The 22,969-nt window shown below is 44.8% G+C and overlaps 1 protein-coding gene across 3 annotated transcripts in view; it reads left to right on the top strand.

The window, feature by feature from the left end:
- Positions 1 to 22,969, top strand: part of MDGA2 (MAM domain containing glycosylphosphatidylinositol anchor 2) — a 918,945-nt gene that overhangs the window by 712,411 nt on the left and 183,565 nt on the right. For all 3 annotated transcript variants that reach the window (XM_088455291.1, XM_088455288.1, XM_088455287.1), the window contains one exon: positions 20,950 to 21,243. In XM_088455291.1, the coding sequence (XP_088311417.1) occupies positions 20,950 to 21,243 (294 nt within the window). The remainder of the gene's footprint in view (positions 1 to 20,949; positions 21,244 to 22,969) is intronic.

Here is a 22,969-nt window from a genome sequence, read left to right as displayed (position 1 = left end):
AATATATTTGTATGGGATTCTCAATCATCTTTCCAGCTTATTCAAGTGTGCCCAGAAGGAGAACGCGAGGGCGGCAGAGGGGGAGCTAAGATGGAACCGGTGCACAACAACCACTGTCATGTCGCATTGTAGAAGTGACTCACTGCATACAGTGCAGCTCAGATGTACATATATTTACACACATAGGCCGTGATCCGGAGTCACGCGCCTCTCTGAATTTTAGCGAAAGGCGCGAGCGTTTCTGCGGACGTGCGCAACTTACAGCGGCTGCGAGCCATTCTGAGACGTGCGCATCTCTGTTGCTTCTTCCTGATGGAGGAAAGGGTATTACTGGTTGGCAACTGGGTAGCAATGGGGCGTTCGCTCATAACAGAAACATCCAGTGGTCATTTCATGGTTGTGTAGAGTTGTGCGTATGGATTGTGGATGCCATTTTCAGTTCTGTCTTCTAGACCCAGCGTGGCATTGGCTTAGCTATTATGGATGCAGGGTACCCTGCACCCATGTTTTATACTTACTTCTCCAGGTACCCTGCACCCATGTTTAATACTTACCTCTCCAGGTACCCTGCACCCATGTTTAATACTTACCTCTCCAGGTACCCTGCACCCATGTTTAATACTTACCTCTCCAGGTACCCTGCACCCATGTTTAATACTTACCTCTCCAGGTACCCTGCACCCATGTTTAATACTTACCTCTCTGGAGTCCCCCGGTGGCTATTCTTCCCCGGCGATTTGCGCATGCGCATTTGAGGTGTCTCCAGAGCCATGTTACCGGAGACCTGCACATGGACACTAGAGTCTGGCGTAATGCCAGAGTCTACTGCGCCACACAGAGGAGAGGGCACCCGCAAAGTAGTCTGCGCATGGGCCCCCTCCTCTCTTAAATCGCCCCTGCAGCATGGGGTAGGTGTAAGTGTCATTACTAGTTATGATGGGTGCTCTCACGGCCAGAGGGGGGGGAAGGGGGTGCGATCGTATAGATACATTCAGCATAGAACACGGGTGAACAGTTGCATAGGTCTTACGATCGCTGTAGGCATCTGGAATTACAGCTGCATTATATATACAGTGTATATGTATATATATATATATATATATATATATTATCTGGTTCAGACTGTATTATTATACTTGCCTACCTTTGTTTTTCTCTCCCCGAGACAAGCCCAGGGAGGAGAAGCAGAAGGGTGGCGTCGGGGGGTGGGGCCTGACAATTTGCACCATTAAGCCACGCCTCCTCACAGTAAATTGCTGCGATTGGCTCAAATTTAAATAGGGGAGGGGCCAAATGGTGCAATTAATAAAGAATTGCATCATTAAGCCCCGCCTCCCTACACTGAGTCCTGCGATCGTCACGGAATTTCTCCCCATTCTGCCCACTTCACTAGGAAGTGGGAAGGAATGCGGAAGAAATGCTTACCATTCCGGGGGTGCGGGGGGGGGGGGGGAGGTTACCCGAAAAATTTAGAGCCTCCCGCAACTTCCGGGAGAGTATTATTATTATTTTATTTTAACAACATATTTATCTTGCCTCAAATAGCAGCGCGCGACCAATTGAAATTTAGAGAAAAGTACATCTAAAAATAAATGTTATTGACAAAACACAAAAACTGCAAGGAAATGAGCAGTAAATGAGCAGCTTATGCTATACTGTAGTAACCTTATTCCCTATTGCATACTGATGTGTGCTGAAACTGCTTAGAAGTAACCAGAGGTTGCAGTCAGCAATAGATTTACTGGTTACATTGATTTAGTTTCTCTTTGCAGTGTTTGGCTAGACAAAGGGCTGATAAGAAACATCACATAAACATTGTGTATTTTGCTTTGTCAATTACAAAGTCCTCATCTCTTCTTTCCAAAAGCTTCAAAATTTTTTGCATCATACTTAATGAATATCGGCTATTGTAATGTTCAGCCAGTGGATTGCATTGAAGGCACCCTTTTGTCAACCTTGGAATCTTGTGTGTGTGTGTATAATGTGTATCCTCTGCCAGTGACTTCATTAGCAGGCTGGCCCTCCACAGAACGGCCCAATGGGAAGGCCCATACAAGGGTGGTCAGACATGATTGGTGAAGAAAGATGGGGACGAAGGCGGGTACTACTGTATGAGAACAATGCCTGTTATCTGCTGTGTGGACATGTGAAGCTAAGACCTATCTCACATAAGTCCACCTCAATACTAGAGATGAGCGGTTCGGTTTTGCTGAAAACCGAATACAACCGAACTTTGGGGTTCCGAGTCGAACAGAGGGCCTGATTCAGACCCGGTCGCGAGCGCTGAGCGCTCGCAAACCAGGTCGATGTTTGACCACGGAGCCGGCTCCGTCGTGCGCATGCGCGAGACCCGGCTAGCGACGGGTGCTCCGTCACTCCGGGTCTTGCACCAAAGGGGGCGATCTGTCGATAGTGAGTGACAGCGCACCCCGTTTGGTAGGCGTGGCCGGGGGGGTGGCTTCACAAACGGAGGCATTCCCAAGCGAACGCCTGCCATTTGTGGGCGGCCCCACTGACATCACAAGTGATGTCAGTGGGAGAGCTTCCGGCTCTATTTGAGTCAGAAGCTCTCTGGGGCTTGCGGCCACTAGACCCTATCACAAGGGTCTTATCGCAAGCCCGATGGTCGCGATGGTCTGGACCATCGCGACCATCATCCTGGCCGCTCGCAATAGCTGTGGGTGGCCGCACAAAAAAAAAAGCGCCCAGATTCAGAGCGAGCGCTCTTTCAGAGCGTCCGGCTCTGAATCAGGGCCAGATTCCCAACTCCGATCACTATTGGGTTTCCCGGCTCGGGTCTTCCCGCAAATCTAAAAACCGGTTCTTGCATATTTTTTATTGCGTGTCAGTCCCTTCCTGGTGATTTCTGTTGCCAAAATTGGTCAAAATTGACTGGAAATTACTGTTGTTGATGTTACATGATTTCAGCTGTTATTATCAGTTTTTTAAATAAATCCAAAACGAAACTGAACCAAAATGCCTGAGGGAGGATTTGCCAAAACCAAAACACAGGGTCAAGCGCACATCTCTACACAATACACGATAAGGTTGCTGACAGACTAAAAAAAGAAACAAGACTTATCTAAGAACATATTACAGAAAAGAGGAGAAGCACAGGAGATAGCAGTAGGTAGTATACAGTTTATACAGATACAATATTCTATTGTGAGGAAAAGGAGCATTAAAACAAAACAATCTGTCCCATAAATTATAACGGATTATAATTTTTTTGATTATGCCGCCACTTTAATTTGACTCCTCCTATGTGACCATGTGACAGTGCAAAAACTTACTGAAATGTCTCATGACGTTCCCCTCGTATATCACTGACAATATTCACATAATACATCCCAGCTTAATCACTTTGCTCAGCCTCTCCTCCCCTGTAATCACTCTCTCCTGCAGTACAAGACTTCTCCTGCGCTGCTCCTCACCCAGTCAGTCTTCACTAATGCTTACCTCACGCGCACACCTTCTGTCATGCCCATTTGTGTCCTTGCTGTCCACGATGTAACTTTTCCTTTAGATTGTAAGTATGCACAGGTGGCCATGTTAATGCTGGCACTTGCTTTTCAGTATTGGGAAGGTACTCTCTAGTTAAAAGGGCCTGATCATTTTTTCTATTACCCACTAGAGGACTGGATCGGATCCTTGGCTCTGAGAAAATATAAGGGAGGTTTTTTTTTAATTTAATTTATTTATTCATTTGTTTAATTATTCCTGTTCTTACAGACAAGATACCGTAGCTCAAATAACATGTGGTTTAAGCTCTCTCACCAGTCAGGACCACTGTGGCATATGCCCACTAAAGCTTGGAAAATCTCCGCTTAATACACAGAATGGTTGGTCGTATACAGTACCACCCATGCATAAAAACTTTGGTTGCGGTTTTAAACCTGCACTTTCACGAGGGTGGATCCAAAAGTCGGTGTCCTGACCAGGAATAACTGAGAAATTTAAACTCAAATAACATAGGGCGTGATTCATTACTGATCGCAACTGCAATTACACACGCAATTGACCGATTGTAGCTTTCTGCGCATGAGGATGTATTGCAGTGCGTGTGCGCGAACCTGCCACTGTGATCGGGACTGAGATCATAGTGACTACACAGACCCATCACAGAGTGATTAACAGGAAGTGCCGTTTGTGGGAAGTGACGGGGGGGATCGGGCAAAACTCTGGCGTGCCAGTGCGTTTGATCGCCGTTGCATGGGCGTGCATAAATTATCCACTGCCATGCCATACGCAACTTGAGTACTCATAGCGTGCGACGAGGTTAGCAATTCCTGAGTAAGGTGAGAGCTTGTGCAAGTGTGTGTGAGTCTCTGATGGTACTCCATGTTCCCGATGGTTTTGCAGTCTTGCTAAGGATTACAGATGTGTGTAAAGTAAACTGGGCGTTCTTATGTTGTGCTGCAATGGCATAGCTTTTCAGTTGATTAGCACAGTGACGGAACTAGCGGTGGTGCAGCTGGTGGCTTGCACTGGCGCCCGCTGTGGTGCAGGGGCCCATAGCCGTCTCTGCACCCGTCACTAGTGTCCCCACAAGTGTAGTGCAGACAGACTCTCATTGGCCGCTGCTTCCACGGAGGGAGCCGGCTGTAGCTCACTCATGAGCTCCACCACCTTCCAGGTCCCCCCACAGTGGGTGATGGGAGAGACATCATGACATCTCTCCCATAGTGCAGAGCGGGCCGGGAGGAGCGGACAGCGGCGGTCGCGGCAGGAGCGGGGATTCAGGTAAGTTGTGTTTGTTTGTGTGTGTGTGTGTAAGGGAGCACGGGAACTGGCACAGCATAGGGGGGCACTACTGGGGGCACTGTATAGGGGGCGCCGTTACTGGGGGAACTGTATGGGGGGGTGGTGGCTACTGGGAGCACTGTATAGCGGGACTACTACTGGGGGCACTGTATAGGGGGGACTACTACTGGGGGCAATGCATAGGGGGGATTACTACTGGGGGCAATGCATAGGGGGGATTACTACTTGGGGCAATGCATAGGGGGGGACTTACTACTGGGGGCACTGCATAGGGGGGACTACTACTAGGGGCACTGCATAAGGGGGACTACTACTGGGGGCACTGTATAAGGGGCACTACTGGGGGCACTGCATAGGGGGGGCCCAAAGCATATTCTTGCACCTGGGCCTACCACTCTCTAGTTCCACCACTGGATTAGCAAACTATCGCAGTGAGACTGCGTGCGTAATCGCTATTGCAATCGCAGTTGCGTTCTGTAATGAATCAGGCCCATAGTCTACACTTCTCCCATCGATGCTAAAAACTCTTGATTTTATTCAGGAAAAAGTCCGGTGATTGGTCCTCAAACCAGTCCTGTACAGCAGTTATGACATCGTCATCAGACGCAAATGTCTTCTCACGAATGTGTTCCTTGAGCCTGAGTGTGAATGTCAGTAGGCGTCATCCTCATTTGTAGATATTTACTGACAGCTTGAATTACAGTCTTCTCCATTTTTCAACTTTTAGTGACGTTGTTCTGTTTATTATTCAATATCTGCAAAAATAAAAGAATTGTGCTGTAATTGTCCACAGTGTTCTGCTAAGACCTCTAGTACGTACGTACGTACATACATACATACATACATACATACAGAAAATCAATACGGGGAGACATCCACTACTACGTCAGGACACACACTTTTGGATCCACCCTCGTATGTGTGGTTTGGCCTTTTGTAAATCGCACTGTTTAAAAGCCGCACATCAATGTGCAGGAATACATGAAGTTTGGCAAAGTTGCTGCTTTGTAAATCTCCACCATTGTATCTTCTTTGTAAAGGTTGATCTGAAGACTACGGGCCTGATTCAGCAAGAATCGCAATCCTGCTTATACGTACGCATTGCAGTTGCTAATATCAGCGGTAACATGCAAATGTTTGCATTCTCATTGTGATCGCAGCCTGACATAAGGACGCCCACTTCCCCTTACTCACATCTGTATACTTTGGCAACATAGCAAAATAATCGGTAACATCGAGTAACATCGGACCCATACGCACAGTTAAGGCAGGTCAGACCTCGCTCAGGAACTGCTACAGTAACTTCAGCGCACGCTGCGGGGCCTCAGGCTGTGTATGGGATCGCAGTGGCTAATTTATGCACGCTCCTGTAACGCCCTGGCACGCCTGCGTTCACCCGACCCCCCCCCCTCCCCGTCACCACCCACAAATGGCACTTCCTGTCAATCACTCTGCGATGGGTCTGCGTAGCCACTGCGATCTCAGTTCCGATCGCAGTGGCCGGTTCGCGCACTGCGTAGTGCGAACAAATCGGCAGATTGCGTGCGTATTAGCAACTGCGTTCCTTGCTGAATCAGGCCCTATGCCTGTATCTGTTTTATGCGGTGACACTTTCACTACAGAGAATGAAAAACATTGACCCTGAATTATGCATCTGAGATTGTAAAATCACTTTCAGGGCTGAATGTAGCAGAGGAAGTGTTAAAGCGTCCCTGTATGTATTAAACATTCTCTAACCCAATACTGCTTTAAAACTACCCAGAGTGTATATAACATTTCTATCTAATTCTTCCAGGAATACTTCATTTTATAGCTCCCCACTGATCTGTCTGATCATTTCCCATAGCTGGCAGTTCCTTTCCTAATGTCAGTGACATTCTATGCTAATAACAAGAACATGAAGGTTCATGAGGACTTGCAGTGGTGCTAGCTGGTGCCAGCATACAGACAGCCCTTTCTGCAGAATGCTGTATGAGCTGTCTCCTCATTTAGAATGCACTTATACTGAGGGCAATCATTACGGGCCCGATTTATCATGGATCACATTTGCAACCGCGTACGCAAATCGGGCGATGGTGCGCACTGCGTGTGTGTGAGTTAGCACTGCGATCGCTCTGCGATTACCTACGCAGATACAAAGCCATCGCAGAGTGAGCGATGTCAGGTCTACGTTTGGGGGTGGTGACGGGGGAGTGGTCGGAGAAATGCAGGCGTGCTGTCCTGCATAAATTAGCCACTGCGACGGCATACGCAGCTTGTGTAGTCACTGCGTGCGACGAGGTTAGCAATTTCTGAGTAAGGTCAGACCTGTTGTAATTGTGCGTGAGGGGCCGATGTTACTCGATGGTACCGAAGTATACACAGGTTTGCAAGGTATTATGGATGTGAGAAAGCGGTAGTGGGCATCTCTATGCTGGCTTTGGGCGTCTCTATACTGGCTTTGCGATTGCAGCCATTAGCATATTTTGGCAGCAGACCTGCGTGCGTAATCGTAGCTGCGATCATAATAGCGATCCGTAATGAATCAGGCCCAATGTGAATTAGGCCGTAGTGAATTAGGCAGATAACATTGATAATTCTCTTATGGGGGATATATGTATTTAGGGGTGGGAAATTGTTTCATTTTGTTTAGAGAGAATTATTATTGATAGATCATATTAAAAGGGCAATATGAATTAATTGTTATTTGGTATTAAAAATGTTTTCATGAAATAGGAAACATTTCTTATTTTGTTGCTATATAAATGGTGCCCACAGTGGCGTCACGGGGGTCAGTGTCACCCAGTGCGCCGAACGGAGTCCTGCATGTGCTGGAAAAGATGGCATGGCCTTGCGGGAAGGGGGTGTGGTCTCACGGCACGTCCCTGTTTTCATCACTTTGGGGGCATGCTCAGCACTCCTGGAGACACTCAGCTACCTTCAGAGACTCTCCCCGCACTGCCGGCTCATCCTCAGTGACCGGGAATTAGGCCCAATACAGGTAACCTTGTTATAGAAGTGCACATATTTTCTTAATCAAGGCTTCCATAGGGAAACATATAGCAGATTGCTTTCCTCATTAATATTTACTATTCCATGGTATGGATCGTAATGTTGATAGTGATGTACTGTAAGCTCTGCACTGCTGCTAGTTGCACTGTATTAGCTCCCTGTACATAATAACAATTGTTGACAGACAGTCATGAATTTTTGATACTCTCCCCAGCAGACATCTTATGCCCATTTTGCATGCTCTATTTGGCCCTTGTTCTATTAGGAGATCAGTAGACACGGAATATAAATCACAGATCAGAAAATAAAGCTAAAACAGCCAGCTGAGAAAAAGATTTCATGTATTCTATAGCACACACCAGCTGCAGTGGTGGTTCTGGTTATACAGTGATCTACAACTGGTTGCCTTTATATGTACAAAGATATAGTGCTACGGGGAGATGTGGTGGTGTCCAGATAATATCCTGTCCATCCAGAATTCTGCAAATTAAATTAAGCACATTACTGAGCCTGGAATTGTCCTATGTGGGATGCCATTTCTGCGCTATGTTGTGCAGTGACATTGGCGTGGGCAGAGGCAGACTCCGCGGGAGTAGCCTTTAGACAAGATGACGATGACCACAGCAGGGGGATTTGCTGGGCTCTTTAGTCATTAGGTCCTTGTCTCGACAAAATTTTGAAAATTGCAGTTCCATGGGGTGTGGGGCCAAAATGTGGCAAATCTTGTCATATTGGCCCCGCTCCCTCCCTACGGACCTGCGATTACCGGTATTATCTCCCCATCCTGTCCACATCACTGGGAAGTGGGCATGATGCGGGAGATACTGGGGAACATGCGACTACATGAAAAAAAAAACATGAGTCTCCCTCACCTTCCAGGAGAGCGGGTGAGTGTGAACTAGGCCCATACCTGAGGCATAACTGTTTAGACATGCAGCTTAAAGGGCTGATTTTAAGTTGCACACAAAGTAGAAGCCTAATTTATTATTATTAGGCTGCTCATGCACTAGTACAGGCTACTGGGAAGGAATCTGAATGACCAATCTGTAAAACAATACAGATTAGTAGGCCCTAGACTACTATGTGACAGTGCCATCTGAACATGGAGTTAGCCACTGTTGTAAAGCTCTGGAAAGCTTTTTGCATTGTTGCACTCTTTATAGAAAGTTCCTGCTCAATGAAAAGCCGCATCACTTGATTGAAATTTTTGTTTTTAAAAACTGTTTCCAACTATCATACAGAAATCCCAAGTGTGTCAGGTTGCTTTGGCCATTATAGAATAGGCAAACTATAAGGAATTGCGTTCTGTTTAGAGACATTGACAATCATTTTTAATAAACCTGTAACAATGCTCAGCTCCCCTGCAATGCTGGCCTTGTGATATATATTGTTATCTTTGTCATTTTATGACATCACTAATAATTACGTATTCAGCAAAAATGTAGCATCATTGGGGCAACACAGACTGTGTAATGGTCAGTGGTCAGCATCACCGGAGGATCCCCACTGTGTGGAGTTTGTATATTCTCCCTGTGCTTGAGTGGGTTTCCTTTGGGTACTTCGGTTTTCTCCCACATTCCAAAAATATACTGGTAGGTCAATTGGCTCCTAACAAAAATTAACCCTAGTGTGTATGTGTGTGGGCATGTGGTAAGGAATATAGGCCCTGATTCAGAGCCGGACGCTCTGACAGAGCGTTCGCTCTGAATCAGGGCTGTCCCTCTGAATTTAAGAGCGGCCTCCTGGCCGCTCACATAGCTGTGGGTAACCACCCCTTGCGGTAGGGTCTTGTTTCCGCAAGCCCTGGAGTGCTTTCGGGTCTATCAGAGCCAAAAGCATTCCCACTGACATCACTTGTGATGTCAGTGGGGCCGGCCCCAGACGGTAGGCATTCCCATGGGAACGCCTCCGTCTGGGCAGCCACGCCCCTGGCACGCCCACCAAAGGGGGCGTGCTGTCACTCACCATCGACAGCACGCCCCCTTTGGCGCGAGACACGGCTTGGCCGTCGTTATTCGGGTCTCACGCATGCGCACGATGGAACCGCCTCAGTCGTGCGCATGCGCACTTGGCCAACATCGACCCGCTTGCGAGTGCTTAGCGCTCACGAGCGGGTCTGAATTAGGCCCATAGATTGTAAGCTCCCCTGGGGCAGGGACTGAAGTGAATGGCCAAATAGTCTCTGTAAAGTGCTGCGGAATACAATATGTGTGCGCTATATAAATGACTGGTTATAAATAAATAAAATAAACATCACTTAGCTTTAACGGCAACAAATACTTTTAACATTTGCTCTGTTACACAATTATTCAGGCCACTTCTGTGATTACATAGTGTACTTTTTATGATTTAAATAATTTCGGGATTGTTAGCTTTGGTGACATTCAATAACGATAATTGATAAGATTCCTAAAATAAGATCAAAGTTTCTGCACTGGGATAGTTAAAGAAAACTTACATGTAACAATGAAAGTATACTGTTTAAAACAAATCTATTATTATATCTGACATGATAAAGTAAATGTTAGTCCTATTTTACCATTTACTGGTCTTCCTGCTACAGCACATTAATTTGTACATAAACAAAGACCGAACAATTCTAATTGCCTCAATCCATGCTCCATTAATTTGCAACTTTGAAAATCATTCTTTAGGCCTTAGAAATCAGTGACATGGGGTAAAGAGGTGATACTTATAAATCAGCAATGTCCATATGCTTTGACAGCAAAATGGGCAGTTTCATCCCTATGCCTCAGATTGCCTTCTTGTACATGCATTTTTATTCCATGGCCTGTTGTCCCTGTGTTCAGCATTCTCAATTAATAGTCTTCTCATCCATACAAGTCTTAGATCACTTAATTTAAATGAAAGCTGCCACTTGTACCCAGCGTCATCCTCTTCTGCAAACAATATTTATTAAAATCCATTAGCCTATGCTGGCCTTATGACTAATACCTTGGACCAGCATTTATATGTTGTCTTTGGTGCATTAACTGAATGGTCTTTAATTATTCTACCATAAGACAAACTGTTGGACAGTATCCTGGGGGTTTATGTACTAAGCGTGGGGTTCTCAAACCTGGCGCTTTGGATTGTGTCAATGCCTGAAATTTTAAAGGGAAATTATTTTACTAGCAAAATACAGCATGTAAAAACATTGCCCTTTTAAATTTCTGGCATAAACATGATCGTAAACACTGGGTTTGAGAACCCAACGCTTAGTAAATAAACCCCTTGGGGAGAGGTGAAGTGGAGAAAGATCAGGTACCATCCAATCAGCTTCTGTCATTTTACAGACTTTGGGGGAGATGCATTAAAGGGGAAAATGCTGTAAACCCCCCTAAAACACAGTTTTCAGGGGTTTTATCACATACCCCATATCATACTTGCCGACATTCAGCTCCCTCTTTCCGGGAGGGAGCTGAATGCCTGCATTCTGCGGGGGGCGTGGCTGGGCTATGATGTCATTTTGGGGCGGGGCCAGGGGCTTCTTTTCGACACCTATCACCCCCCACGGCCCACGGCTTTCTGCGCATGCGTAGAAGGACGCCAAAGGGAACTTCTGGGTGTTAAATTCGGAAGCCCCTCTCTCCAGAGCCATCACAAAGGACAGCTCTTATCGGGAGAGCTGTTCTTTGCAATGTACACCGCATTTCTAGGTACATGTTCTAACGGCATACATCCATACTCCTGCTTCTTTATTTTTACTGAGTGCTAGGAATATCTTAGTAGCCACAGCCAAGCACCAGCATTCCCTGACCTACAGTTTCCTTAGATACAGATAACCTCTATGTCTAGTGCGAAGTTCCCTTTATTTGTAGGATACTTTCGTGAGCTGACAGCATAACAATGACAGTCATAAGTATAACATTTGCTTTTGAGAAGAAGGAAAACAGAGGGAGGTAGTATGTGGCTAACGCGGGTATTGCTAATATTCCCATATATGTCTCTACAACCGCAGTTACTGACATGTAACATATAACAAGTGTCATAAAAGCAAAAGGCCAACACTATTTATGGCTTATATTTCCAGCAAAGGGCAAACCGGGCGCAGAACAATATCTTCCCAAGCCGCAGTATGTATGTAATGAGCTAACGGACATGAGGACTGCTTGTATACATCATATTAATGAACAGTAGACATCAGTATTACTGCATTGTAATATGCTCTCTAAATTGGAGAAATTCTTTAAGGGACCCTCAAACATAAAAGGTGCAAATTAAATGTATCCTACTAGTAGCATTTGCCAATACATATGGGGCCTGATTGCAGCTCTATGTAAATATGCCCTGTTTGTGCTAGAATATGTCTACATTCTTGTATATAGACGCGTTTGGGGCAAAGATGAAGAAATATTCATCAGCGATCCTGCTCCTGGTTATGGCAGGTGCAAAATGTATGACCGTAACTAAAATATTTAAAGATATTAAGTGAACAATCACTTAATAAGATGCATCTCTAAGGGATCTCCGAAACTGTAATGAACTTCTATGATAACATCCCTGATCCACCCTCACAACCACAAGGGGCCACAATGGCTTGATATGTGTAACCCTACATACAGATGCAAGATGTGAGCATGAAAAGTGCGACAACTGCACTTTTATGTCACACAATTGCACTTACGTGCAACACTAGATCACCCCCGTAATGTGACAGAACTGGAGATGCTCGGCACTGCATTTACATTTCCTACGCAAGCTATTGTCTCATTATTTTACTCTATTGTTTGTATGTCAGTTGACTTGTTACTATTCAAATTGTCACAAATTCCATGACAATTCAAAAATCTAAAATTGGGACATTATTTGCGATTGTGCACAGACAGAGGCCCAAAGTCTGCATCATTCAATAGACTGAAAGACAGGAAGTCTGCTGTGCATAAGCAAACTAACACGCTCCCTTAGGGCATTGGGCCCCATTTAACAACTAATCTTATTACCACATTTCATTTAATATGGCAATGATACTAACAAATATGCCGGTGGTATTTAACATTACGTACCCTTCCGGCAAGGCCCAGCGACGTCCCCCTCCTTGGAGGCATCCTCCTCTCTGTTGTTGGCAGCCTATTGCCGTCAGCGCGGGCTGTTGTGTCTTACACGATAGCGAGTCTGCACAAGCGCATAGCACTTTCACCAATACTTGGAAGGTTTCGCTGAAGCCGGAAAGGCTGTTGATGGGGACCGTATAGGTCGTATTGCTATCACCATCTATAGATGGTGTAAGCGGTACAGTGACAAACTGCAGATAAGCTACATTTACCGTTGTTTGTTAAATATTGAATGGAGGACATAACCACTTTAGCAAGTGCTACAGGGGTTATGTCTTGTTGTTAAATGGGGCCCTATTTATTATAAAATGTGCTAAGGCTCTTATAATTAGCATTCCTCATGGCCACAAATCATGGCGATTTGGAATACTTTTTAGGGCTATTTAGTTTACTAAGGGGCATTATACAAAGGTGCAGCAGTATATAGTGCTGGAAATTTGGAGCGTTTTGATCAGGGATGTGCAGAAAAGATAGACAAGGGAGGCAGTGCCTCACCTGCCATTCACTTTTTACTCCAGAGCTTTGACTATAAAAATGATTAGATATTTATAATATTTTCTTTAAATTTTTCTTGTAATTTTTAGAGTCAAAACTCTGGTGTATTCCGAAGTATGACAGGAGAGGCTCTGCCTCATCTCACCGCACATCACTGCCCTTTAAGACATTTAAGTGATACTAAAATAATGTGAAATATTGATAATTATGCCCGTTAGCCTCTTAAATCGGCACCCAAATTACAAATTTATCTCAAATCTTTACAATTCTAACGAGCTCAAGCAACATTTGGTTTAACAACTTTCATTTTCAAATATGTTTAAAAATGCATAATTGCAAGCATGCATACAATCACATGAACTTTTGATCATGAAAAGTATTATATTGCGATGTCAGTGCTGATGGGGGTCTCACTGATCACTGCTATGTAATAATTACTATGGGGCATATTTACTACCTACTGCATTTTATTGTAGTGTCACATTATAGGGCAGTATTCAATTAGGTGCGAAAAGTCAGTTTCTGTGGAAAAGCATCGCGAGTGACGTGATTTTGGCTTGCGAAAAGTTGCCTCCATATTCAATTACGAAGAGCGAGGACGGGAGACGGATGCAATGGGACCTGCAAAATTTTTTTGCCTATGACTAAGTGTTGAAAAAAAGTGCAGAATTGCGGTTTTGGGGTGTAAAGCTGCGGAAACCCCCTGCATCATTGGGACAGTCCCCCAAAGGTAAACTGCATCCATCCAAAAAAGTTTAAAAACTTCTTTAGATCACCCCAAAAAAGTACTTTCATTTTGAGGGTGAAAAAGTCCAAAGTTGGGAAACAAACTTAAAAACTAGCAAAATAGACTCCAGGGGGGTCCCTAACTATACCCCAGGTGTTTTTAAAATTGCAGGTGCTTGCGGAAGGTGGATTTTTTAAGATTTTTAAAACTACATTTTAGCAACTTAAAAATATGCTAGACCCCATTGTCATGTACCCCAAATTTGCTGGGACTACTTATTTTGAGGCAAAAAAACTGCTAAATGTTATTCTTCACCACTTCTGCAAAGACGCTAATAAGCAGCTATTGAGAGCATTTAAGTACCCCAAATACCTTCAGCAGGGCTTTCGGGGGTATCTATAGTGATCCCCAATGTCGGTGCATCTTTTTGGGGGGTGTCAGGCTGATTTCCCCAAATCTGACAGGACTTTTCGCCAGGTCCGAATTCGGCGGGTCCCGTTTTCGTCGATTTTAATTGAATACGGGGATAAGCGGGGACGAGCGCGATACTTTTTCTCATTGAAAACCAGCGATGTAGGCCAAAAGTCCGGCATACGAAAAGGGACTTTTCACCTGGAATTGAATATGCCCCATAGTGTGATATTTTCACCTAAATTCACATTGCGAATTCAGGAGATATCACTTGATGTTATAAAAAATCACTTGCAGGGACACAGCTTGCAAGAAAACGATGTTCCTGCGTATTCCCCCGCGCACAATTCTCACTGTGGGTGGGATGTGCTAAGGTTGCGGTGAGCATTCTGCCAGTCACCGCAACCTTACTAATCACATATGTGATTAGTATCGCAAAGGACAGCTCTTGGGATAAGAGTAGCCCTTGGCAAAATAGCCGACGCCGGGTGACTGGCTCTTCGTGGGACCCCGTCCCCTCCAAGCCCCGGGAGCTTCCTGCTGGTCACATGTGCAGGAAGCCCCGGGCTCCTCCTCCTCCTCCCTGCACCCGGAAGAAGATTAGGAGGAGGAGGAGGTGGATGACCCAGGAGGAGCGAGGGCCGGTGACAATGGAGTACAGGTGAGTGGGGACCAGCGCTGGGCGACGGCGGGGCGGCGAACCATCGGGTGCAGGGTGCGGTAAGAAGCCCATAGGCTTCTATAGGGTAATGCCAGGTTTTTCTGGCGTTACGCTCTGTGCCGAAAAAAGGGTGGCCAGGGCTTAGTACATATGGAAATGTGGTAAAAATCCCGAAAACTGAGTTTTTACTGCATTTTTCCTTTAGTACATCCCGCCCTGTATTTAAAAAAAAAAAAAAAACAGCGAGAAAGTGTCTGCACATGAGGCCCCCTGGTTCCTGTCTGTCTTCCTCGGCCCACAGCTGCAGCCCAGCTCCCTGCCCACTCTCCTTTCCCTGCTCCCCCCCACCCCACTCCCTCTGTTTCTGCCCTAGCCCCCTGCCCCTGGTATACAAAATAATTAAAAAGAAAAACTTCCCTGCACCAGACGGCTGATCAGTGATCTCCTTCTCTGTGTGACCCCATCAGCTGATGTGACATAAGGATATCCTTACAAAGAACTAAGGATCACACAGGGTTTGAGGTTACCAAAAGATTAAAAAAAAGGGCAAACTACTGTAGGTGTGCCAAGTGGTTCTTATCTGCCGTCAAATTATATGTTTCTAGGTATATAAATAAAAGCATCAGACAGGTCCATTTTAAATGGCTTCTAATGGAAAAATGCCCATTGTATCCAATATAATCCCCCAAAATAAAATAGCATATATTCCGAATGACTGCCAAAATATGTAAACTTTTTAAACAATTTGAAATGTGCTCTAAGGGGCTGATTCAGCGTCGCATGTAAGTACAAAGCAGAACGCAGATTGCAGATGATCAGGAATCTGCGTGTGCGCTGGAACCGTTCTGTGAATGTGCAGAAAAGGTCCTGCTTGATCGCACACAGCCCCTGCTACACCTCTACTTGCATGAAAGGCAGAGGTATTTAAGGATCGGGGCAGGGACAGGGACGGGCTGCGTCCATGGACAGTTTCCTGACCTCGCAAGCTGGCCAGTCGTCCACCATCGCGACCAATGGTCGTGATGGTGATCCTAGCCTGTGACCTCGGTCGCAGTGCTGGGATCGCAAATGCAACAGGGGGTGTCATCAGGGCAGTTTCTAGGGTCTGAGGCTCCCAGTGTGAGCAGTCAAAATGCGCCCCCCCCTTCCCTCAAGAAGCAGTAATATTGTGGGCGTGGCCTAATCATGGGGGGTGTGGTACCACAGTAAGGGAGCGTTGTCTTGAAAGACCACAGAATGTCAGCTGCTGTGACTACTGAGCCCAGGGGTGGCTAACCTGTCAGAGGCAAAGCGCTGAAAAATATATGTAGTCAAAAGAAAGATATCCCCCCCCCCCCCCCCCCCCGTGGCTGTCCGCCCTCAGCACCCGGCATCACTTCGATCACTAGATAAAGCAGTCGGGAAGCCGGCCATCGGGATTACGTCCGCCGGCTTCCCCACTGCATACCGCTGAATCACCCCCTCAGTTTAACTAGTACATTACAAAATTGTACAATCTGGCTGCGAAAATGAAAGATCAGTCATGTAGGAGCGACTAATTTTGCCCCCTAAAACACGCAAAGGGAAAATGAAAGCACGCATTGCATAATTAATTAAACATTCTGAAGCATGCAAAGCTTATAATAAATATAGAATTTACCATTTCACAGTGTCATAGACAACAGGACTTTCCTGTTTGATTATTCAGCATGCATTGTTTTCCTACATACAGTATATTGTACATTATCTCACTATGGCCTGATAAATAATACAGCTTATGTGCAGTTTGTGTGTATAGTTGAACTGCAGCAGCACCTGCTGGGAAATGCAGAATGTAGCAGATACAAGATGGGCTGCCAAGAACATTGTATATTATGTTTCTTTATATACATGACGACTCCTCTGCTGGAAACCTTCACTCGTACACCAGCTGATTTTCCAGCCACTGACCCATGGTTTTTGTACATGAGGAATTGCTTACGGCAAAGTTCTAATAATAACTTCGCAGTTCCCTTTAAATAACACAGTGATTTTTTTTTTTTAAATTTGACTGTCGTCCAACGCTTTGAGCCTGCTTACATTAATAAAAAAAAAAGATGCTTAGGAAGGCACACATTGAATTTTAAACAAATAAATGTCAATGACGGGGATTTAAAGGTTGTAAATGAATACGGCAATATCCTTATCTTTTAGATAAATGCCAAAACAGTCTGTTTACTTTTAAAAAGCATATAAATGTACGTACGAAAATTCCTGCCATGTTTTATTGAAATTGTGTTATCTCTATTTTTGTTACTGTTAAGGCATTTGGGGCTTGCAATTTTGATACATTCATTTTGGGTGTGGTACAAAGTGTTCACGTTCAGAATGCCGACATCAGAATGTCTACATATACAGAATGTCGACAGTGTGCAGGTCAACAGTCGGCATGTCGACACTGTTTTTAGCGCATTTGAACCGTGAGCGCAGCCTAACCGTACCCACACGTTAGTCCTAAAGCTGGGTACACATTAGACGATCCTGGATCGTGGCCAACGGAACAACCAGTGTAACGATACATTGGTCACCCGTACACACAGAAGGTTATAGCGCGCAACGGCACGATATATCGTTCAGTGGCCACATCTAGGAGCAGGCCGTTGGCTGCTGAATCGTCACATCTGCCACGCAGTACGAAGAACGACACAAGGGAGTGCGCAAAAGTGCATACACACTAGACAATGCAGAAGATATGTCATTCAAATTTGGCTCAAAACGTCAAATTGTCGTTATTGCCTAACGTGTACTCAGCTTAACATAGAATGTCACCATTTTGACTACATACCATTCATTTAATAACACTCAGAATATGCTAATAGTAACATTTGTGCTTTCAAGAGCATACTTACCGACTTTCAGGCTTCCCCCTCTGAGGGGGCAGGCAGGCGGCACAGTGGGGAGGCATGCATTCAAGGGGCATAGTGCGGCATGGGAAGCAGTGCGAGGGGCCTAGTGCTTCTCCCGACCATCGGAAATAGCATTCAAGTCTCTGGGAGGCTGAATAACGTCCACCCGGCGCTGCTCACTTCTCAAATAAAGCCGTGGGCTTGGCTACGATGAAGCGATTCAACTCGAATAGCATCATCGGACCATCCAGACCACCCATGTTACTTGGGAAGTGGGTAGAGCCGTGCGACGCAGATCAGCCTCCAGGAGACTTTAGTGCTCTTCCTGGTGACCAGGAGCACCATCCAAGATTTGGGAGACTCCGGAAGAATAGGCAACTAAGGCAAATACAGTATAGAGACAGGGACAGATAAATAATGATGGGTACACACTGGGTGATATATCAGCCATTCAATCAAACGGCCGAAATAACGCGAGCGCATCGGTGGGTCTGTACCACAAACATATCGCATCTGCTCTGCAGCACAGCAGATGGCCGATATATATGCAGATATAGTGGTGCATCTGTCTGTGTGCACGGGCAGTCAGCCAACCACCCGTACACTTGCTGCAGGAACCGCTGGTGACTTACAGCTCAACTGGGTGGACAGTTGTGATGTCAGGGAACATACATCGAGTAGCCGATTGGTACGTCTGTATAGCTTACCTGATCGACCGTTGTGTCGGCGGATCCGCCATCGACACAGTGTGTACACAGCTTAAGTGCAGTGTGGCACAAAAGTGAGAACATAAAGTGATAACATTTCTGTAAAATATAAATTTCAGAAACAGATATCAAAATAAATTCCATTTGACAGTGATTAGTTAATAGTTGTCCGATTCCTCATATTTTAAAGCAGTTAATGCCACTTAGATTACATGTCATTCCCGCCATTTTCCCCATCATAATAAAGGAACGGTCTCACCTCAACACTCTACTGGTTTTTTTCATTCTTTTTGTATACAATTAATTAATATACACTGGCCAAATTAGGGAGAAGGGGGGTGGCAGAATCTGCTTCAAACTAATTGCAATAAAGAAAAATGTAATTTCAGTTTATCATTGAAAAGAAATACCTAAAAGAAGACGTTTGCAGTTTGAAACCACAAAGAAATATATTTGATTAATTAATGATTATTGCTTAGCAAACAATACCTCAGTTTAGGATTAGTTTAATATGAATCTTTCCTTTATAATCCTTTAAATGGGGTGTCCACTATCACCCATTACCGTTTACTATTATTCATTTAAAAATCAAGTTGTTTTTTTCTTGTCAGTGAAGAATAATAAAAGCCCAGTGATATAAAAAGCTCCCGAGCTACAGACTCATGTAATGTATCTGTATTTTTGCACAATATTACCCAAATCAACGTTCTAAAAGGGCAGATTCAACTAGCCGCAGGACTGTTCCTTCAGGTAAAGTGCCCAGAGCTATTCAGTTACAGAGCCGCTGCTGCCTGCATTCGCCTCTCAGAATGCAGACACATGCAATCCACTACTTATATAACAGTATCATCACCATGTGTGCAGCACTAAAGCAAAGGATTCATCTGGAATTAGAGAATATAAGAAATGTTGCTTTGAATTTTCTTACGATCATTGTTCTCTATTGTGATGTATTTTATGCTATAACATTACGGTGGAGATGCATGAAACCTTTTAAAGAGGAAAAGTGGAGGTGTTGACAATAGCAACCAATTAGCTTCTAGCTTTCACTTAATCTAGTACATTCTAATGATAACTAGAAGCTGATTGGTTTCTATGGGAAACTTAACCACCTCATTAGAAGGCTTGATAAATGCCTAGTTTTGTGCAACCTCTGCCTATTCTCCTGCTAATGGGTATAACACGCCCCTTTTATAGCTCACATTGGGGCTAAGGCAGAGTGAGCACTACGTCAGTCTGTGTGGCGATTCTTACGTGAATTTGCACATGCTGAGAAAGCGACTGCACACATATGTGGCTGTGCAGACTTGCACTCATTTTGAACAGATCAAACCTTGCAACCAGTGACATAACAGGGCTCAAGTGCAGCCTGTGCCGGCCCCACCTCCTGAGCACATGGCGTCATTATGTCGTGTAGAGGGGGCGGGGCCGCCTGCATCTGTAAGTGCAGCACTGACCAGAGCATCCTGAAGATTCTCTGATTGGTTGCTCAGATTGCAGCGATCCTAGCTGCAGGCTGCTATCCCAGGCACCCTGCTAGCCAGAAGCTAGGACCATGGGGCAGCTATGTTGTCACCTATAGAGCCCTGTGCTCTGTGTGGGGGCACCGCTTGCACACCCCTTGGTACGGCCCTGCTTACACTGTGGATGGCGGAATGGGTGAGAGATGGGGCATTTTCATGGGGGCAAGTTAAGAAAGGGCGTGTTCATACAAATGTGGCCCATGCAGACCACCAAGATGGGGCATATATGCCAGTAAAGAGGGGTGATTATTGCACCTATTGCAGGGCAGGTACAAATACACCTGTGACTTGTATTAAACCAGGTGCCTATGCTACCAATGCGAATGTGGGCACTATAATTCAGTGCACTTTTCTTTTGAGTCACTTACGTGCCCACTTTACTGCCCCCTCTGTATCAGTCCCTTTATGTGGGAGTTCTACTTATGTTTTTTTTCCTATTGAATAAACTTTGCAGAAAATAGGAAATGATCCTGCGTGAAGGGAATAGAGAATAACTACAAAAACAAGAGAGAAACATTACAAAATTCAAAAAAATTGGGTTTATTTACATCCTAAATCAACACTTCTGACCGCATAGGGTGCAAAATTATACAGTCCAAACTGTACAAATACAATCAAATCAAAGACCTTATAAAGTGCATTCTCCAGTTTTCCTGACTATAGATAATGAAAACATCTGCATTGCTCTGTGTGTACTCTTTTGGATGTTTTGCATTTACTAACAGAAATACATGTATATTTTTACCTTGTAGTTCCACCAAACCTCACCGTTCCAAAAGGCAAGTCTCCCATGGTCACCAGGGAAGGAGACACCATAGAACTGCAGTGTCAGGTATCTGGAAAACCCAAGCCCATTATCATGTGGTCCCGAGCTGATAAAGAGGTTCCGATGCCTGATGGGGCGATGCAGATGGAGAGTTATGACGGAATACTACGGATTGTAAACGTGTCCAGAGAAATGACCGGAACCTACAGGTGCCAAACGAGTCAATACAATGGATTTAACGTCAAGCCAAGAGAAGCTCTGGTTCAGCTGATCGTGCAATGTGAGTACAAAGGGTCGTGACCGGTATTTTTTCTCATCATGTTTACATTGTTGTAAAATGAAGGTTCTGTCAATTTAACATCTCTGATTAGAAAAGATTGATATGTTCCAGAAATAAACTGGGAGGAAAAAAAACCCTGCAGAGAACAGCGAACTGTAACCTAGTCATAAAGTACAAGATATAATAAGAAATATACATTTATTTGAAAAAATACACCATTGTTGTGCTGATCTTCAGTACTTCCCTGTGTACTGAGGCTTAGCAAGCAGGGACTTAGGTCTGCATCCTATATTCTGGATTCAAATCATGATTGTACGGACAGCATAGTGGCACAGAGGTTAGCTTTGCTGCCTTGCAGCACTGAGGTCATGGTTCGGTTCCAACCAAGGCCTCGTCTGTGTGGAGTTTGTATGTTCTCCCAGTGTTTACGTGGGTTCCATCTGGGTGCTCGGGTTTCCTCCCACACTTAAAAAACACACACATGGGTTAATTGTTTTTTGTCAAAGTCAACCCTAGCGTGTACAGTATGTGGACGTCCATGCGGCAGCGAATATTGGGCCTGATACAGGAATATACGCTAATGCCGCCACAGCTGCCAATGTGTACGCAGCAACTATGCGAAAATATGCAAATGTCTCAGTCGCCGTCCCAAAAATGGTGGCGACACACCTGTGTTTCTGACGGCACACTACGTAACCTCCCCGAAACAGCCCGCATCTGTCAATCACTCTGCGAGTAAAGAGTCACTGTTTACAACTATGGTAATGGAATGTGAGGCATGCACAGCGGTGGCAAACGCTGGGTTTCTAAAGGGAGGTTTCCAAATGCTTGATTTTATGAGTGTGGCCAGTCCATGAAGAGGACATAATTAGCACTTATCCAGCTTTAATATGCATCGTCAAAGTGTTTTGAACTTTTGAGTATCATAATTCCAGCATATACAGGATCAGTGATCACACTCAGGGGTCTATTTACTAAGCAGTGTTAGGAGACAGAGTGAAAAGTGATAAGGTACCAGCCAATCAGCTCCCAACTGTCATTTATCAATCACAGCCTGTGAGATGGCAGTTGGGAGTTGATTGGCTGGCTCCTTATCACTTTTCACTTTGTCTCCTAACACTGCTTAGTAAATAGACCCCCTAAGCCATTAAATGCAGCAGTAGGGCCATCCTGCCTGAGCTGAATATTTTTGTTTCAGATGTGGGCACCATTCCAGAGTATGGGAGCAAGTCCGGGAGTCGGGGAGGGGAAGGGGGGCACGCCGGAACAATTTTATATTGCCCCTCCAACAAAATCGTTGCAGGCAGGGACTGATGTGACTTGCTAAATATTCTCTGTAAAGTACTTTCTAAGTAACAGCTAAACAAATTAATGATTGAGATTCATTCGAGCAAAAAGCTTTCTGTGATTTGGGGAAGTTTATATAAGAGGGAAAGAAGTACTGCATCTAATTGTATCATACAGTATATGACAACTCTACATTCTGCTAAGATACCAGCAATACAGTGGGCTCTATTTATTAACATTATTTTTACTAAAATAAAGTGAAAAAGGGTGTTTTCACACCCTTTTCACATTATTTTAGTTTCACCTGTAGTTACTATAGGGCAATTGGAGTAGAATTAGTAAAATTCTACTCCAACCCCTAATTATCACTTATTTTTAGTAAAGCAGATCGCATTTCCCATAATTGTAATGGGAAATGTGATCCGACCATAGTTACTAA

The sequence above is a fragment of the Taudactylus pleione genome, unplaced genomic scaffold, assembly GCF_031769625.1.
Source record: "Taudactylus pleione unplaced genomic scaffold, aTauple2 ptg000652l, whole genome shotgun sequence".
Lineage (NCBI taxonomy): Eukaryota > Metazoa > Chordata > Amphibia > Anura > Myobatrachidae > Taudactylus > Taudactylus pleione.
This window is presented reverse-complemented; position numbering and strand designations above follow the sequence as displayed.